The sequence below is a fragment of the Bombina bombina genome, chromosome 1 (genome assembly GCF_027579735.1).
Source record: "Bombina bombina isolate aBomBom1 chromosome 1, aBomBom1.pri, whole genome shotgun sequence".
NCBI classification, from domain to species: Eukaryota; Metazoa; Chordata; class Amphibia; order Anura; family Bombinatoridae; genus Bombina; species Bombina bombina.
The window spans coordinates 1488957820-1488978488 of NC_069499.1; the positions used below are offsets into that span (position 1 = coordinate 1488957820).

General features: G+C 39.4%; 1 protein-coding gene across 1 annotated transcript in view; it reads right to left on the reverse strand.

The window, feature by feature from the left end:
* The window catches only part of TRIM25 (tripartite motif containing 25), a 171269-nt gene that overhangs the window by 125443 nt on the left and 25157 nt on the right, over window positions 1-20669 (reverse strand). Inside the window, exon 2 of the mRNA XM_053707343.1 lies at window positions 8979-9074. Coding sequence (XP_053563318.1) covers window positions 8979-9074 — 96 coding nt within the window. The remainder of the gene's footprint in view (window positions 1-8978; window positions 9075-20669) is intronic.

The following is a 20669-nucleotide window of genomic DNA, read 5'->3' on the forward strand; positions in this document are numbered from 1 at the left end:
GGATAGGGAGTCGATTAGAGTTCCCAAGAAAGGAACCCTTGTCTGTGGAACTAGCTAACTCTTTTCCAGATTCACTTTCCACCCGTGAGTCGTCAGAAAGGACAGAACAATGTCAGTATGATACTTTGCTAGCTGATAAGACGCCTGGATCAGAATATCGTCCAGATAAGGTGCCACCGCAATGCCCCGCGGTCTTAGAACTGCCAGCAGGGACCCCAGAACTTTTGTGAAAATTCTGGGTGCCGTGGCCAGACCGAAAGGAAGAGCCACGAACGGAAAACGTTTGTCCAGAAAGGCAAACCTCAGGAACTTGTGATGATCTCTGTGGATAGGAACATGAAGATATGCATCCTTTAGATCCACGGTAGTCATAAATTGACCCTCCTGGATCAATGGAAGAATGGTACGAATAGTTTCCATCTTGAAGGATGGAACTCTGAGAAATTTGTTTAGACTCTTGAGGTCTAAAATAGGTCGGAACGTTCCCTCTTTTTTGGGAACTACAAAGAGATTTGAATAAAACCCTTGTCCCTGTTCCTGTATGGGGACGGGACATATTACTCCCATGAAGGAGAGATCTCTTACACATTGTAAGAATGCCTCTCTCTTTATCTGATCTACAGATAATTGTGAAAGAAGAAACCTTCCTCTGGGGGAGGAATTTTTTAACTCCAAATGATACCCCTGAGACACAATTTCTAGTGTCCAGGGATCCTGAACGTCTCTTATCCAAGCCTGGACAAAGAGAGAAAGTCTGCCCCCTACAAGATCCGGTTCCGGATCAGAGGCCGACCCTTCATGCCGACTTGGTAGTGGCAGCTGGCTTCTTGGATTGCTTACCCTTGTTCCAAGACTAAATAAATAAATAAATAAAAATAAAACATAAGCTAGATACAATATAACTATTAGTTATATTGTAGCTAGCTTAGGTTTTATTTTACAGGTAATTATGTATTTAGTTTTAAATAGGAATAATTTAGGTATTAATTGTAATTTTTATTTGGAATTATTTTAATTATGTTAAAGTTAGTGGGTGTTGGGGGCAGCAGATTAGGGGTTAATAACAGTAATGTAAGTTGTGGCGATGTTAGGGACAGCAGATTAGGGGTTAATAATATTTAACTAGTGTTTGCGATGCGGGAGTGCGGCGGTTTAGGGGTAATATGTTTATTATAGTGGCGGCGACATTGGGGACAGCAGATTAGGGGTTAATAACTGTATGTAGGCGTCGGCGATGTTGGGGGCAACAGATTAGGGGTTAATAACTGTAGGCAGGCGTCGGCGATGTCGGGGGCAGCAGATTAGGGGTGTTGAGACTCAGGGTTTATGTTAGGGTGTTAGGTTTAAACATAAAAAAAAATTCCAATAGACATCAATAAGGCTGCGTTACGGAGCTTTACGCTCCGTGGTTGCAGGTGTTAGGATTTTTTTTAGCCGGCTCTCCCCATTGTTGTCTATGGGGAAATCGTGCACGAGCACGTAACAGCAGCTCAAAGCAGCGTTGGTATTTGTGTGCGGTATGGAGCTCAAAGCTGCCATATCGCACGCAAATGCCGGCATTTTTTAAACTCGTAATACTAGTGCTATAGGGAGTGAAATACCGCCGAAAATGCTGCGGTCGTTAATTTCCTTATAGCGCTCAAAACTCGTAATCTGGCTGAGTGTTAGTTATGCAAAACTGGGGAATGGTTATTAAAAGAAATGATCTATGTTTTTAAACAATTAACATTCTGGAGCAGACTGTCCCTTTAAGATGCATTCTGTTCTCTTCTGAGCATGAGCAAGGAACTGGCTTCCTGTTACTGTCCATGTGTCTTCTAGTTCATGTGTCTGCTAGGAGATGCAACAAAGTTCCTATAGGATATAAATCAGCTGAGGCTATACAGAACCATGCTGTTCAATAGTCTTCAACAATTTTTAGGTACTTCTACATGTACACACGGACACACCGTTGGAGAAAGTAATTTATTAGGTAAGCATAAATTCTGTTTTCTCCAACATTGGTGTGTCCGGTCCACGGCGTCATCCATAACTTGTGGGAACCAATACCAAAGCTTTAGGACACGGATGAAGGGAGGGAGCCAATCAGGTTACCTAAACGGAAGGCACCACGGCTTGCAAAACCTTTCTCCCAAAAATAGCCTCAGAAGAAGCAAAAGTATCAAATTTGTAGAATTTGGCAAAAGTGTGCAGGGAAGACCAAGTCGCTGCCTTACATATCTGATCAACAGAAGCCTTGTTCTTGAAGGCCCATGTGGAAGCCACAGCCCTAGTAGAGTGAGCTGTGATTCGTTCGGGAGGCTGTCGTCCGGCAGTCTCGTAAGCCAATCGGATGATGCTTTTCAGCCAAAAGGAAAGAGAGGTAGCAGTAGCTTTTTGACCTCTCCTCTTGCCAGAATAAACGACAAACAGAGAAGACGTTTGTCTGAAAACCTTTGTTGCTTCTAAATAGAACTTTAAAGCACGTACTACATCTAAATTTATGTAACAAACGTTCCTTCTTTGAAACTGGATTCGGACACAAAGAAGGCACAACTATTTCCTGGTTAATATTTTTTTTTTTTTGTTGAAATCTTTTTATTGATTTTTCACATAATATGTAAAATGTACATGTAACATCATCAATAACAATAAATAAACAATCAAACAGTAACAATACAGTCTTCAAATTATTTCTCTCATTATACATTCAATTAGTACAATTCAAATCTTTTACTTTTTTCTCTCTAGATTCCTTACCCCAAACTGTAACCTTCAAATCTCAGGGCTTATTGGATAATAATCTGAACTAGCCTCCCATTTTACAATCTAATTTTTTCCCTCCTCCATATATTTATATCTCAGTTTAATTTTAATAGTCTTAGTGATCTGGAACTCATCCTCCCCTGATATATTCCCTTACAGACCTTAGGTTCTGATGTTATCTAAGTGGCTAAGATTCTAGCTCTATTTACCTTTTCTATATGCATAATATATGGTTCCCATTGTTGGATAAATTTGTTTCTAGTGTTCAGTATGGCTGCTGAGGCACTCGCCATATTGTAGTGATAGTTGATTCTCTTCTCAATATAATCAAATGTGGGGGGGTCTCCCCTCCAGAATCTAGCTATAGATATCCTTACTATGGTACAAATCATTGCTACTAATTTATGATGTCTTTTACTAATGCCTTCTGTAGGGAAGTGTAGTAAGGCTTGTTCTGGGGTTAGATCAATCTCAGTCTCAAGGATATTTCCTAAATAAGCTGATGTCATGTCCCATATTCTTTTAACTTTCTCGCATTGCCACCACATATGTAAATATGTACCAGTCTCTCCACATCCCCTATAGTACATATGGGGATTATCTATCTGAGCATTGGTAAGTCTTGTGGGGTACATATACCATTTATATACAACCTTGATATAGTTTTCTTTTAGCAATGCATTTGTGGAGAATGAAAGGCCTCTATCAATGTTTGAAATCCACGTCTCTAATGTCCAGGTCCTGTTTAAGTCCTGTTCCCATTTGGTCATAAAATGACTCTTCTCTTTGCTGATTCCCTCACTAAATAATGGGTATAATAGTGCAATTAATCCCTTCCCGCGAGTATTGGACAGACAAATTGTCTCTAATGTGGTGTTAGATGGGGGTTTATTTGATCCCATGATTTCTCGTTCCTGGTTAATATTTTTGTTGGAAACAACCCTTGGAAGGAAACCAGGTTTAGTACGCAAAACAACCTTATCTGAATGGAACACCAGATAGGGCGGATTACACTGCAGAGCAGATAACTCAGAAAACTCTTCTAGCAGAAGAAATAGCAACCAAAAACAGAACTTTCCAAGATAGTAACTTGATATCTATGGAATGTAAGGGTTCAAACTGAACCCCTTGAAGAACTGAAAGAACTAAATTCAGACTCCAGGGAGGAGTCAAAGGTCTGTAAACAGGCTTGATCCTGACCAAAGCCTGAACAAAAGCTTGAACATCTGGCACAGCTGCCAGTCGTTTGTGTAACAAGACAGATCAAGAGAACTCGCTGATAATCCCTTATCCAAACCTTCTTGGAGAAAAGGAAAGGATCCTAGGAATTTTAATCTTACTCCATGAGAATCCCTTGGATTCACACCAACAGATATATCTTTTCCATATTTTATGGTAAATTTTTCTAGTTACAGGTTTTCTGGCTTGTACCAGAGTATCTATCACAGAATCCGAAAACCCACGCTTAGATAAAATCAAGCGTTCAATTTCCAAGCCGTCAGCTGGAGAGAAACTAGATTTGGATGTTCGGATGGACCCTGTACTAGAAGATCCTGTCTCAAAGGTAGCTTCCATGGTGTAGCCAATGACATATTCACCAGGTCCGCATACCAAGTCCTGCGTGGCCACGCAGGAGCTAACAAAATCACCGAGGCCCTCTCCTGTTGATCCTGGCTACCAGCCTGGGAATGAGAGGAAACGGTGGAAACACATAAGCTAGGTTGAAGGTCCAAGGCGCTACTAATGCATCCACTAGAGTCGCCTTGGGATCCCTGGATCTGGACCCGTAGCAAGGAACCTTGAAGTTCTGACGAGACGCCATTAAATCCATGTCTGGAATGCCCCATAATTGGGTCAACTGGGCAAATATCTCCGGGTGGAGTTCCCACTCCCCCTGATGGAATGTCTGACGACTCAGATAATCCGCCTCCCAGTTTTCCACTCCTGGGATGTGGATCGCAGATAGGTGGCAGGAGTGATCCTCCGCCCATTTTATGATTTTGGTCACTTCGCTCATCGCCAGGGAACTCCTTGTTCCCCCCTGATGGTTGATGTAAGCAACAGTCGTCATGTTGTCTGATTGGAATCTTATGAATCTGGCCTTTGCTAGTTGAGGCCAAGCCCTGAGTGTATTGAATATCGCTCTCAGTTCCAGAATGTTTATCGGGAGAGGAGACTCTTCCCGAGACCATAGACCCTGAGCTTTCAGGGAGTCCCAGACCGCGCCCCAGCCCACTAGACTGGCGTCGGTCGTGACAATGACCCACTCTGGTCTGCGGAAGCTCATTCCCTGGGACAGGTGATCCTGGGTTAGCCACCAACGGAGTGAATCTCTGTCTAAATCACTGGAGACAAGTCTGTAAAGTCCCCATTCCACTGTTTCAGCATGCACAGTTGTAATGGTTTTAGATGAATTCGCGCAAAAGGAACTATGTCCATTGCTGCAACCATCAACCCTACTACTTCCATGCACTGAGCTATGGAAGGACGTGGAACAGAGTGAAGAAACTTGACAAGCGTTTAGAAGTTTTGAGTTTCTGACATCTGTCAGGAAAATCTTCATTTCTAAAGAATCTATTATTGTCCCCAAGAAAAGAACTCTTGTCGACGGAGACAGGGAACTTTTTTCTATGTTCACCTTCCACCCGTGAGATCTGAGAAACGCCAGAACGATGTCTGTGTGAGCCTTTGCCTTTGACAGAGACGACGCTTGTATCAGAATGTCGTCCAAATAAGGTGCCACTGCAATGCCCCTTGGTCTTAGAACCGCTAGAAGGGACCCGAGAGCAGTGGCTAGCCCGAATGGGAGAGCCACAAACTGGTAATGTTTGTTCAGAAAGGCGAACCTTAGGAACAGATGATGATCTGTGTGGATAGGAATATGTAGATATGCATCCTTTAGATCCACGGTAGTCATAAATTGACCCTCCTGGATTGTAGGTAAAATCGTTCGAATAGTTTCCATTTTGAACGATGGCACTCTGAGAAATTTGTTTAGAATCTTTAAATCCAGAATTGGTCTGAAGGTTCCCTCTTTTTTGGGAACTACAAACAGATCTGAGTAAAACCCCAGTCCTTGTTCCACAGTTGGAACTGGGTGTATCACTCCCATTTTTAACAGGTCTTCTACACAATGGAAAAATGCCTGTCTCTTTATTTGTTTTGAAGATAAGTGAGATATGTGGAACCTTCCCCTTGGGGGTAGTTCCTTGAATTCCAGAAGATAACCCTGAGAAACTATTTCTAGTGCCCAGGGATCCTGAACATCTCTTGCCCAAGCCTGAGCGAAGAGAGAGAGTCTACCCCCTACTAGATCCGGTCCCGGATCGGGGGCTACTCCTTCATGATGTTTTGGTAGCAGCAGCAGGCTTCTTGGCCTGCTTACCATTGTTCCAGCCTTGCATCGGTTTCCAAGCTGGTTTGGTTTGTGAAGCATTACCCTCTTGTCTAGAGGCTGCAGAGTTGGAGGCTGGTCCGTTCCTGAAATTGCGAAAGGAACGAAAATTAGACTTATTCTTGGCCTTGAAAGGCCTATCTTGTGGGAGGGCATGGCCCTTACCCCCAGTGATGTCTGAGATAATCTCTTTCAATTCTGGCCCAAAAAGGGTTTTGCCCTTGAAAGGGATATTAAGCAATTTTGTCTTGGAAGATACATCCGCTGACCAAGACTTTAGCCAGAGCGCTCTGCGCGCCACAATTGCAAACCCTGAATTTTTCGCCGCTAATCTAGCTAACTGCAAAGCGGCATCTAAAATAAAGGAATTAGCTAACTTAAGTGCGTGAATTCTGTCCATAACCTCCTCATACGGAGTCTCTCTACTGAGCGACTTTTCTAGTTCCTCGAACCAGAACCACGCTGCTGTAGTGACAGGAATAATGCACGAAATAGGTTGCAGGAGGTAACCTTGCTGTACAAAAATCTTTTTAAGCAAACCCTCCAATTTTTTATCCATAGGATCTTTGAAAGCACAATTATCCTCGATAGGAATAGTAGTGCGCTTGGCTAGTGTAGAAACTGCCCCCTCGACCTTAGGGACTGTCTGCCATAAGTCCTTTCTGGGGTCGACCATAGGAAATAATTTCTTAAATATAGGAGGGGGGACAAAGGGTATACCGGGCTTTTCCCACTCCTTATTCACTATGTCCGCCACCCGCTTGGGTATAGGAAAAGCGTCGGGGTGCACCGGAACCTCTAGGAACTTGTCCATCTTGCACAATTTTTCTGGAATGACCAGGTTGTCACAATCATCCATAGTAGATAGCACCTCCTTAAGCAGTGCGCGGAGATGCTCTAATTTAAATTTAAATGTCACAACATTAGGTTCTGCCTGTTGAGAAATTCTACCTGTTAATCAGAAATTTCCCCATCTGACAAAACCTCCCTCATGGCCACTTCAGATTGGTGTGAGGGTATGACAGAGTAATTATCATCAGCGCCCTCCTGCTCTACAGTGTTTAAAACAGAGCAATCGCGCTTTCTCTGAAATGCAGGCATTTTGGATAAAATATTTGCTATGGAGTTATCCATTACTGCCGTCAATTGTTGCATAGTAACAAGCATTAGCGCGCTAGAAGTACTAGGGGTCGCCTGCGCGGGCATAACTGGTATAGACACAGAAGGAGATGATGTAGAACTATGTCTACTCCCTTCATCTGATGAATCATCTTGGGCAACATTACTATCTGTGGCAGTACTGTCCTTACTTTGTTTGGACGTTATGGCACAATTATCACACAATTTTGAAGGGGGAAGACACATTGGCTTCCATACATACAGAACATAGTTTATCTGAAGGCACAGACATGTTAAACAGGCTTAAACTTGTCAATAAAGTACAAAAACCGTTTTAAAATAAAACCGTTACTGTCTCTTTAAATTTTAAACAGGGCACACTTTTTTACTGAATATGTGAAAAACTATGAGGGAATTGTTCAATCTTAACCAAATTTTTACCACAGTGTCTTAAAGCACTCAAAGCATTGCACCCCTTAAAATGACAAAACCGGAGCCGTTTATAGTTTTAACCCCTCTACAGTCCCAGCTACAGCCTTTGCTGCGACTTTACCAAACCCAGGGGGGTATACGATACCAAATGAAGCCTTCTAGGGACCTTTCCAACTACTTCCAGACCCATACACATGCATCTGCATGTCCTGCTCTCAAAAGTAACTGCGCAGTAATGGCGCGAAAATGAGGCTCTGCCTACTACAAAGAAGGCCCTTCCTGACTGGGAAGGTGTCTAAGCCAGTGCCTGCCGTGAAAATAACGTTCCCCAAAGTTATAAAGTGTGAATTTTAACCTCAAGCTGTATAAAATGCCCAAATAAAGCAATCGATCTAGCCCATAAAAGTGTCTACCAGTTTTATAGCCCATATTAAGCCCTTTATTCTGTTTGAGACTAAGAAAATGGCTTACCGGTCCCCATGAGGGGAAAAATGACAGCCTTCCAGCATTACACAGTCTTGTTAGAAATATGGCTAGTCATACCTTAAGCAGAGAAGTCTGCTAACTGTTTCCCCCAACTGAAGTTATCTCATCTCAACAGTCCTATGTGGAAACAGCAAACGATTTTAGTTACTGCTAAAATCATATTCCTCTCACAAACAGAACTCTTCATCCTTTTCTGTTTCAGAGTAAATAGTACATACCAGCACTATTTTAAAATAACAAACTCTTGATAGTAGAATAAAAAACTACAACTAAACACCACATACTCTTCACCATCTCCGTGGAGATGTTGCCTGTGCAACGGCAAAGAGAATGACTGGGGTGGGCGGAGCCTAGGAGGGACTATATGGACAGCTTTTGCTGTGCTCTTTGCCATTTCCTGTTGGGGAAGAGAATATTCCCACAAGTTATGGATGACGCCGTGGACCGGACACACCAATGTTGGAGAAAAGACATGACCAGAAGAGCCTGGAGAGGAGACCAGGTAAGTGCAACTTTGAGGGCTAAAATCTATCAAATCTTTTGATTTCTAAAGCTGTCGCTAAGATAATGTTACATAATTCTGCACTGTGTGCAGAATTATGTAACTTCATTTTTTACATTTACTGTCCCTTTAAAACATTTTTTTTATATTTCTTTAAACACTGCTCAACTGGGTTGTGTATCTATGAACCCTGTCTATAGACCCTTAAACAGCAAATAACCATTGTCATTTTACTAATAACATATCATCAATCGGACACAGTGATGTGTATCAATCTGAACGTGAGGTTGTGCTTCTTACCTTTGCGTGTCTTTGTTCAAGTTTGACTTCTTCACGTGTACCTGAGGCCTTTTCTATCATCTCATTCAGTGATAGCAAGAGTTTCTTCAAATGTTGCTGTAAAAAATGAGAATATCTTATTTGTAACTAACATTATTGACATTATAATACTGTAATTATTACTTACTATATATATATATATATATTTATTATTTTTTTTTTATTATTTTTAACATACACACATACATGTATATATGGAAATATGAGCAACTGACGTACAGTGTCCGCTACTCATATATGCTATTGCACAAGCACTTACTTGTGCAGCACCACCCCTGCTTGTGCGCGACCAATTGCATGTGAGCAGGGCCTGTCAATCACTCCAGACTAATGTTTTTGGGGTGATTTATATCTGTCAACTCAGAGGTGGCAAAGATGGTAAGAAACAGCGGTCAGATGACTACTGCTTCTTACACTGTGAAAAGCAAAGCCTGCTCCTCAAGGGCTCTATGGCAGCATTCATTGCTGTTCAAAATGTTTATATATACATGATTGTCAAAATTAAACTTTCATTATTGCAAATTTAACAACGTTTCAATTTTTTTCTATTATTAATTTGAGCTCTTGGAATCCTTTGTTGAAAAGCATAGCTAGTTAGGCTCAGTTGCAGCAGTGCAGTACTGGAAACTGTGATTGGTGGATACCCCATACGCCTCTTGTCATTGGCTCACCAGATATGTTCAGGCACCTTCTCAGTGGTACAGTGATGCTCTGCAGCTCATTTTAAATATGTGTTTAACGCATTGCAAACTGTTTTTTTTCACTGCCCACATAGAAATTGTGGGGTAAAAAGGATAAAGAAATATTGCCAGCTGGAATCTGGAAACTAAAGTGCTAAGAGTGGTGTGACATTATACAGAGACCAAGAAATCAGGAGTGCTAAGTTGTGCAAGGAAAAAGTATTTCTGAATATAAGAGAGCAGTTACACATAAGAGTGCATGTGAATTGATTCTAATAATCAGAATATGAATTAAAGACAAATAGAACTGTGGGTATATTAACGGCCTAAACTCGTAGACACCTGTGAGGTTCCTAAGAAGGCTTGTTGTAAAGATCATGTACAAAATGCATTGATCAAAGCTTCACCTGTCTTTTCCAGCGCTTTCCTGCCCACATCTAAAGTGGGCATGAAGTTCCCAGTACATCATATCTCACACATAAAACTAGAAACAACCCAGAAACCACTTATTACAACCGTAGCACTTTTTAAATGGTTTATGTAACTGGTTGTTATCATAAAATTTTTACATGACTGTGTTGTTATGGTAAAGAAGTCTCACTGGGTAGAATAAAAGGGTAATGGGCTGGAAGTGGGCGATCAAGAAAGCATGGTTGGCATTTTTCAACTACACTGCACCCTGCATGCGGAATTCCTAAAGACTCTTGCTGCTTTGAAGTATCTAGTCTCGCTATTATGTCTCAGTATTTCAAAGGTGACATGGTTGCCCTGTTTTTAATTTTTCTTACTGTTTAAGTTTAATTTTTCTAAACAGTTTCTATGGACTGTTTTATAGATGGAGTTTTTTTTTTATTAACATATAAAACAATAACAAAACAACCTGGCCAGACTAATACCATACTATGCATTTCAGGGTCCAGGGTGATTGTATTATTACTAAACGATTGTGATTTGCAAATATTTGTATAGAATTATTTGCTTCTATATGTGCAATGTACATATGTCCAAATAAAATTGTTTTATGATTATTACCTTTTGGTGTTTAAATACTAGACTCTTTTCATAAAGCGTTGTCTTTTTGTTTTACACATATATGTATAGTATTACTATGACAGTGGAGAGAGATTTATAGATAGAGATATTGGGCTTAATGATCAAAAACTCGCTGGCATGGAGAGAAACATAGATTTTACCGGCCAATAAGAACCATAGGCCCAACAAGTCTGCCCAATATTTCCTAAAAGTATAAACTTATCTAGTTTGTAGGATAGCCTTATGCTTATCTCAGGCATTCTTAAAGTGTTTGTCATTACCACCTCTTGTGGAAGTTTATTCCATGAATCCATCACCCTTTCTGTGAAGAAGTGCTTCCTCAAATTACTCCTGAATCTATTACCCTTCAGCTTAAGATCATGACTCCTTGTTCTCGAATTTTTCTTTTTATAAAAAATACCCACAGCCTTAGCTTTACTAAGTCCCTAAATATGCTATTATATAATCTCTTTCCCTTCTTTCCTCTAAGCTATACATATTTTAGGTAATTAAGGCCTCTCCTGGTAAGTTTTATTTCTTAGACTGTATCATTTCAGTAGCCCTCCTTTGCACATATTCCTGTTTGTTTATATCCTGGAGATATGGCCTCCAGAACTGCACACAATACTCAAGATGAGGCCTAACTAATGAGCTGTAAAAAGGCACAAGAACCTTTCTATTTCTGCTGCAAATACCTCTACCACCAGCACCAATACAACCAAGCATTCTACTGGCCTTACTTGCTGCAATACTACATTGTTTGCTAAATTTTAAATCATCTGAAATAATAATTACCGTTCCTCATTTGTAATAATCAGTAAAGTGTCATGGAGTCTGTAATTAGCGTTTTGATTTCTTTCTTAAACTTTGCAGTGTTAAACTTTAAATGCCAGTCATTTGTCCAATCCTCCAATTTTTGTATATCACTTCTCATTTTGTCCTCCCCCCTTAGAGCATATACTCTTTGTATCATCTGCAAAACAGACCTACTTTGCCATTTAGCCCTTTGCTGATACCACTGATAAATATGTTAAACTAAACAGGCCCCAGAACTGACCCCTAAGGAGCACCACTAGTAACTGCCCCATTTACTAAGACACTCTGTTTTCTATCCTTAAAGGGACAGTCTAGTCAAAATTTCAACTTTCATTATTCAGATAGAACATGTCATTTTAATCAACTTTCCAATTTACTTTTATCATCAAATTTGCTTTTTTCTCTTAGTATTCTAAGGTTATGTTACGATAAAGTAAAACTTCCAAATCAAACTGTAATTAACAGATTAATAATACATAATAAATAATCCCTCTTATTTTAATTAACATTAAGATAAACTTCAAGTGAACAATATTGCAAATAAAGTGCTCCAAAAAAAAAAACTTTAACAGAATAACTGTGCTAGAGGTAGTCTTAAAACAAAACTAACATTGATATAAAATTTCAATGAACAATAAAACAAATAAAGTGCACTTAACACTTTTAAAAATACACTGTATGAAGAATTGCATTCACTCTCCAGATATAAAAATAAAGAGATATTATAAATTTGAAAAAATAACTCTCTCTTAATAAAAAAAACAGAACAGAATAACTGAGCTAGAGGTAGCCTTCCAATGAAAATGGTTTTAACTTAGCCTTAGAACGAAACTGGCTTTCATCTGGTTTTAGCTTTGAAAACTGGTCAATAAGGTCATCATACTTCAAATGATCAACAATGTCTGTTTCAATAGCCAACAGAGCTAAAGCATTTAGTCTCTCCTCTTCCATAGTTGAACGCAAGTATGTTTTTATACGTTTTAATGCAGAGAAAGAACGCTCAGCAGAACAGTTTGTTGCTGGAGTGCACAAAAACATTCTGATTGCAATATCTACATTATGGTAGAGTTGGTAATGACCAAATTTACACAGCCTTTGGTACAGCTGTAGCACTGAATGAGATGTTTTTTGATCTAAGCTCATGTAATGTGCTCGAAATTGAAGACATTCATCCACAAATGTATCTTCCAGGTCTTTGTTAAAGTGTTGTCTTAGTTTCTCTGCATGTTCCACTACAACAGAAAACTCCAGTTCTGAAATCTTGGGTATAAAGTCAAACAGAGCATAAAAATCACTGTAAGCTCATTTCCTTCTGCTGAGCTCAGCTATCAAATTGTCACAGATGACATAGAAGGTGTTGACTTCAAAATCTTGTTTACCATTGTTTTCGTCGCTTGATCTGGCACTTAAAGGTGGAAGTTGTCTCCTCTTTGTGTTCAATTCATAATCCTTTGAAATGGATTTTGTCAGTGCTGAGGCTTCATAAGTGCTGAATAGTTCTCTGCAATCTTTGACAAACTGTATGAGTGATCAATACAGTTCAATCACAGTACCGATGTCAATATCAACACTTTGGATGGTCTTGCTAACTGCATTGAATCTTTCAAGGAAAGATTCCCACACAGTGGCCATGATAGCGGTCTCCAAGCGTTCCATTTGTTTAAGATAACCTTCACCTTCTGTGCGTGTATTGTCTTTTTCTTCATCATCTTCTGCAATGCTCTTTAGTGCTTCAATAATTTGTGGCCAATTGCGATTTAAGCTTTTACACGCATCCTGACGAGATGACCAACGTGTTGCACAAACTCTCTTTAATGACAGTGTGCTAGAAGATGATGATAGATGTTTCTGTAAAAGGGTCCATCTTCCTGTTGATATAGTGAAAAATGTATGCAGCTGCTGAAGAAGATTGAAGAAAGACCTAGCTTCCCTGCAGCATGATGCTGCACAGGTTCCTACCAAGTTCAATGAGTAAGCAGAGCATGGTATGTAGACTGCAAGTGGGTTGAGTTCTTTAATTCTAGTTTGCAATCCACTGTAATGGCCTGACATATTCCTTGCGTTATCATATGATTGACCACGACAATCAGCAATTTATTTTGCAATAAATTTCAGGAAGCGTTCTGTTGGGTGACCATCTTCTTTTACATATCTTAAAATAAATGACAGCTGATCAATATGAGCTATATCAGGTGTAGAATCAACACTGATAGAAAAATATTTTGCCATCTTTACTTCCTTGATGATCTCTTTCAAAACAGTCTCTGCCACCAGCTGAATAAACTCCTCACAAGTAGTAAAGAAAGATAAGACGTGCTCCCTTTTCCTGCATTGCCATATTTGTTTATGTGTTCATGAAGAAATTGATCATAATCTGCAACCAGTTCCAGCTCTCAAAAAGTTTCCATTGTGTTTTGAGACAAATTTGTCATCGTGGCCTCTGAATGGAAGGCCACGAGTGCCAAGTGACTTCACAACCGAAACAACTCTTCTTAACATATTTCTCCAATACAAGATTTCCTCAGACATTTGCTTTACAAGAGATTCATCAATCCTTGCTAAGGTATTTCCTCTGTCGTTTAAATTTGACAGACAGGCTCTATGCTCAGGTGAGTTCTCATGTTCATTCAGTTGAGTAATGGCATTCTTCCAGTCATTAAATCCATCATTTGCTATATGTGACTTTCCACCAAATAAACGACAAGGAGCACAAAAGACCATGCCTTTGCTCTCTGAATATACTAAGTAAGATCTTTTTTTTGTCTCCCCATTGAGCAGTTGTCTCTCAAACAATTTCTTGGTCAGTGAACGAACCCTGTCGCCATACTGCCTTTTAGATTTTGTGAAAGACCCATTGTCATTCTGAATGACCCTATGTATAGCAACATAGTCTCTAGTCTCTTCATTCAAAATCCACTCAGCAGGGTCAGTGCTAAATTTCTGTTCAAGTTCTTTAACAAGAGTACTTGAACTTGAAGCGATAGAGTATCCTGCAATGCTCTCTGAACTAGCCAGTTCTGACTCTGGATTCAGAGCACTAGTGACTAAACACTCAGCAGTTGCAGTGCTGCTAAGGGAGGCTGTAATGTTCCCAGACGGTCCTGCAATTACCTCAGAATCATATTCTGACACTGTGGCACTGGTACTTGAGGCTTCAGAAGCTGCATGGTTACAAGAAGTGGATAAACTACTGCTCTCCAGATTACCTGCTGAAATATCTTCATCATCCTTTGGGACAACACATACAGACACAATAGACTTGTTGAAAAATGTGTCAATTTTAGAAGATGTTTCTACATCACGCTCAGCTTTCTCCTTCCTTTGCTTGTAATCTGTATCCGGCACCACTTTTCCTTTTCCTGCCGTCACTCATGTTTAAACACTATAAGCAAAAAGAAGATCAAATGTCCACACTTCCCTTGATGAAGAGGATAAGATAATAAAATGTAATGGTCCTTAAGCCTGCATGCATCTCATACCTGTTCCTTCCTGTGTTATGCCGCTCCTCCAAAGATAGCCTGGCCCCACAATTAGCAACTATTCCTGCTCTGCTTCCCTAATACCAACAGCAGCCACTCCCTAACATCATTAATAGATAGATAAATAGATAGATGACCGGCACATAGTGGCCCATTTATCAAGCTCCAGGTGGAGCTTGAGGGCCCGTGTTTCTTCAGACTCGCCAGAAACAGCAGTTATGAAGCAGCGGTCTAAAGACCGCTGCTCCATTACGCTGTCTGCCTGCTCTGAGGAGGCAGACAGAGATCGCCGGAATTCAACCCAATAGAGTACGATTGGGTTGATTGACACCCCCCTGCTGGCGGCCGATTGGCCGCGAGTATGCAGGGGGTGGCGTTGCACCAGCAGCTCACAAGAGCTGCTGGTACAATGCTGAATACGGAGAGTGTATTGCTCTCCGCATTCAGCAAGGTATGTCGGACCTGATCCGCACTGTCGGATCAGGTCCGACATACCTTTGATAAATATCCCCCTAAGTCTTTAACCTTTTTGTATATATTACTAATGTAAAACTTTTTTTTTTTTAAACAATTATTGCTAAGTGCCCACATACAAAGTAAACAGGTATAATTAAGATATTGAGGGCTCAGTCTCATCAAACAAGTAGTAAGTACCAAAGTTATCATAACAACTTTAGAATTTTATATATAAAAAAAATGTTTTTAGGATTATGCATAATGAAAACAACTTTGCAATATATTACCATTTATTTTAAGACCATTTTCAGGCAAATTAGCTCATAAAATAGACATTTCTACTTCTCAGACATTGAAATGCACCTGCTGACTTCTCAAGGATACACGCAATGCTACATAACTGTCCTAATTGGCTTTAAAAGGGACGTAAACACTACAATACATTCTGTAAGCATAGCGTAGCAGGCACAGCACTTATTATGGGGTTTTCTTTTTTTATTATTTCTAAAAAAACACTATGAAACGTAAAAAAAAATATATATATATATATATATATATATATATATATATATATATATATATATATATATATATATATATATATATATATATATATATATATATATATATATATATATATATATATATATAAAACAAAGCCGTAAAGCCAAAATAGTTCATATGTTAGGATCAGGTCAATAACCACATAAAGGATGTAACATTAATACTGTCTGTCTGTACATGATAGATAAACTAAACATTTATATTCTTATAGGCCAAATATAACTTCTTCTAAAATGAAAGCTAGCATATGGCATACGCAGAAGAATTGTAGTGATAACCAAAAAAATTAAAACATATTAATGATATCAGGGCAGGCTGTGGAGGCAGTGCAGCACATTTTAATGTTAATGGGACACAGCAAACAACAAAAATGTTATTGCTTAAAAAGATAGATAATCCCTTTATTTACCATTCCCCAGTTTAGCAAAACCAACACTGTTAGATAAGGTAATCAAACATGTAAAAAGTATATATAGCTGCAGAATGCCCCCTTATCTCAGTTATTTAAACAGACTTGCATTTCATCCAATTAGTGCTGCTGACTCTTAAATAACGTTGTGCTCATGGCCACGCCGGTAGAATTATCAATAAGGCACAAGAGAAGTAACACCCTGTAGCAGTGAAAAACTCTCAAATGCATGAATCAGATAAGAGGCGGCCTTCAAGGGCTTAGATTAGAAGGTAGCATGAGCCTACCTAGGTTTAGCTTTCAACCAAGAACCCCAAGAAGAAGAGAACATGAGCCTACCTAGGTGTAGCTTTCAACAAAGAAAACCAAGACGAGAACATGAGCCTACCTATGTTTAACTTTCAATCAAGAACACCAAGAAGAAGAGAACAAAGAAAATATGATGATAAAAGTAAAATTGAAAGTTGTTAAAATGGCATGCCCTATCTGAATCATGAAAGTTTAATTGCACTTTACTGTGTCCCTTTAAAGGGATACGAAACCCTAATGTTTTCTTTCATGATTCAACTAGAGCATTTAATTTAAGCAATTTTATAATTTAATCCAATATAAACTTTTTAGTTTGTTCTCTTCTCTTGGTATCTTTATTTGTAAAATAGGAATATGTAAGTTTAGCAGTTGGCCCATTTTTGGTTCAGAACCTGGGTAGTAATTGCTGATTGGAGGCAAAATGTAGACAGCCACCAATCAGCAAGCACTACCCAGGATGCTGAACCTAAAATGGTCTGGCTCCTAAGCTTCCAGATTGCAATGCAGGCTCTATCTGAATTGTTACAGCTGCAGTCCACTACCACACAGGGTGAAGTTTATTCAAATTACTGTGTTTTCACTTTACTAAAGTTCAATCAAGACAGAATTATTAATCTAATGCCCCCCTCCTCCTCTGCTATTTTATTGCCTACACATTACAGGTTACCTACACATACACAGTTTCTAGTAGTTACAGTCTCACACACGTGTGTGTGTGTGCGCGCGTGTATGTGTGTGTGTGTGTGTGTGTGCAACTGTCTGTACTGTTAAAGGCAATAAAATAGCAGAGGAGGAGGGTGGGTGGCATAATGTATTAATAATTCATTTTAAATATAACTTTGCATTAAAAAAAAAAAAATACTGCTCAGCGCCTCAGTCATAGTACATACAGTTTTTAGTTGGTTTATTATCTGTGCACCATTTTAGGGAATAGTAGTCATATTCAGGTAGCCAGCTGCCACAACATTTTTTTTAATATAATTTAGCTCCTAAATTCATTAGTTTATTCAGTGTATTTTTGTCAAAAATCAAATGCCCTTGCATGTGTCCCACAATTTTTTTTTAGATTTCTGTAAGGTGCTATTTGTCATGACATGTCAAGTCACTCCTATCTGTCATGTTAGTAGCATGTTTCTCATTCGAATTATAGATCATTCAACATAGCATAAAAGCTGCTAAGCAAATTCTTTCAAGTAAGCCATTTGTGCACTGTGACTGCAGTCACACAATTAATACATGATACAACAATTCAAAATTTCAACCAGTCCAGTACTGACTCCTAAATAAATTATATTGAATTTGAAACCTCCTAAGCTCTTTCTTTGCTTTGCTAAATTTTAGCACATGATAGATTACACTAGTACTAGGTAATATATTATAGCAGCCAGCGCCAGCCAATGATGATCAGATCAATAATCAATACAAAACTATGGGCAGAGTCAAGCATATTCTTTCAAGTAAGGCAGCCATTTTGTGCACTGTGACTGCAGTCAAACAATTAATACATGAATCATGATAAGTCATCAACAATTCAAAATTTCAACCAGTCCAGTACTGACTCCTAAATAAATTATATTGAATTTGAAACCTCCTAAGGCTAGCTCTTTCTTTGCTTTGCTAAGTTTTAGCACTGCATATGACATGATAGATTACACTGATTTTGAAACCTCCTAAGAGCTCTTTTTCCTTGCTTTGCTAAGTTTTAGCACATGACCTCACACATTATAGATTACACACTAGGTAATATAGATTATAGCAGCCAGTGCCAGGCACCCAATGATGATCAGAACAATTATCAATAAGAATAAACAATACAAATTTGGGCAGAGTGACTGTGCAAAAAAAAAGGATACTTTGCAAGCTTGCTGCTAGTACTGATAACCCAGCCGGGTCACCCACCTCCCCTCTAGTCCAGTGTCTCACACAGAGTCAAGGCTGCTTGGCTCCTCTGACGCGCCGATCCTCTCACTCGTTGTCACTACACTCACTGACTGACTGACGACAGTCTAGCCCGTCCGGTCCACCCACGTGTACTGTCTGACCATCGAGTCCGTCCGCTAGCCTAGCTACTGTCTTTTTCTCACAGTCTCAGACTGAAACAGCCGGCCGCTTACTTCCAAAGTGCTGGGAGGGAGATCACGTGCGCGGCTCCCTCCATCCATGTGCGGCCGGCAAGTAGTTTGAGCAGAGCAGGAAGGCGGGCGGAAGGGAAACTTCACGTGACCTCGGCAAAAGCCGGGTCACGTGACCGCCGCATAAAAAAAAAAAAAAAGGCCAAGTTGAAAGTAGTATATCAGTGCCACTGCCGCCCCCCCCCCCCCCCAATCTGTCGCGATAGGCACCGGCCTTGTTGGCCTATGCATAAATACGCCCCTGGTATTCTTAGTTGAAACTAAACCTAGGCAGACTCATATGCTAATTTCTAAACCCTTGAGGGCTGCCTCTTATCATAGGCTTTTTAAAAATACCTTTTCAACACAAAGAGACTGAAAGTACTTGTGGGCCAAATAGATAACACTGTGTACAGGCACAGGGAGTTATTTAAGATTTAGCCCAAATAAATGCTAACTGCAAGACAATAGAGGTGTCATGTGATCAGGGGACTGGAAGAAGGTTCTTAGATACAAGGTAATCACAGAGGTAAAAAGTGTATTAATATAACAGTGTTGGTTGTGCAAAACTGGGGAATGGGTAATAAAGGGATTATCTTTAATAATTCTTTCTTTTAAGAGGCTTTCTATTAATTTCCCTACAAGTAAAGTTAAACTAACTGGCATGTAGTTACCAGATTTTTCCCTACTGTGCTTTATATTAAGAGGTACTATTCTTCAATCATCTGGAACAACTCCTGTCAATAGTGACTGATTAAACAGATCAGTAAATGGGGCAGCTAGCACAGTTCGAAGTTCCTTGAAATCCTTGGTTTTAAAGCTGCCAGTAACAAAGATGGCGGCTAACAGTGGAAGGGTTAGAGAGCTGTTTGGGGAGGGGGAATCTGGGAGGTGGGTGGGCGAAGAGGGTTCAGAAATTAAAATAAATAAATACAATAAATATAATATAATAATAATAATATTCCTAAACTTCATACTGTCAGACTGTCTTCCAGTACCTAAGATAATGGTGACCAGTGGGGGCTGAGGGAGGAGAGAGAAGTGTTCGGGAAGGATCAGGTAGAGATGGGGGGGGAGTGTCAGGTGGGAGGGTAATCTCAGTCAACCTGATTAACCTCTTCACTGCGTGGAATTTCAGAAGTGTGGTGCAATTAGCTGCAATTAGCAGACTTCTTATTGCCAAAAACAATGGCAAAGCCATGCATGTCTGCGGTTTGAACAGAGGCCACCCCAGAGAATCTTTTACAACCATTTGCCTTTTGACTATAGTAGTTATGTAAATAATTTCAGTGAAAAACCCAAAGTGTGAGAAAGTTAACTATTTTATTTTATATAATCTAGTGGCAAAATAGTGGCATCAAATATACAAAAATGGGACTAGATCAATACCTTGGGTTGTCTACTTTAGAACTATACTGTATATAGTTTTGGGGGTAGAATTTGGAAAGTTCTGCTATGCCAAATGAGAGTAAGCCCATTGCATAATTTTAGACATATCTGCAGAAAAAGATAAAAAATATTAACAAATATACACGTTTGGTCTAAGCTGAAACAGAGGATCCTGATGAACAAATTTAATGATTTTTTTTCTACCGTTAGAAAGCTACAAGTTTTAGTGGAATGTGATAATCTTTTTATATATTTTTTTTTATTACTTTTTTGGGCAATTTTCCAATAATTTATTAAATTATGTCAATAAATAGCTATTTTAAACCTGTTATCCTCTGAAAGCTCTCTTTAAGCCAAATTTTTATATATAAAAGTCCTATTTCTGTTTAAACCTTGTGAAAGCAAAC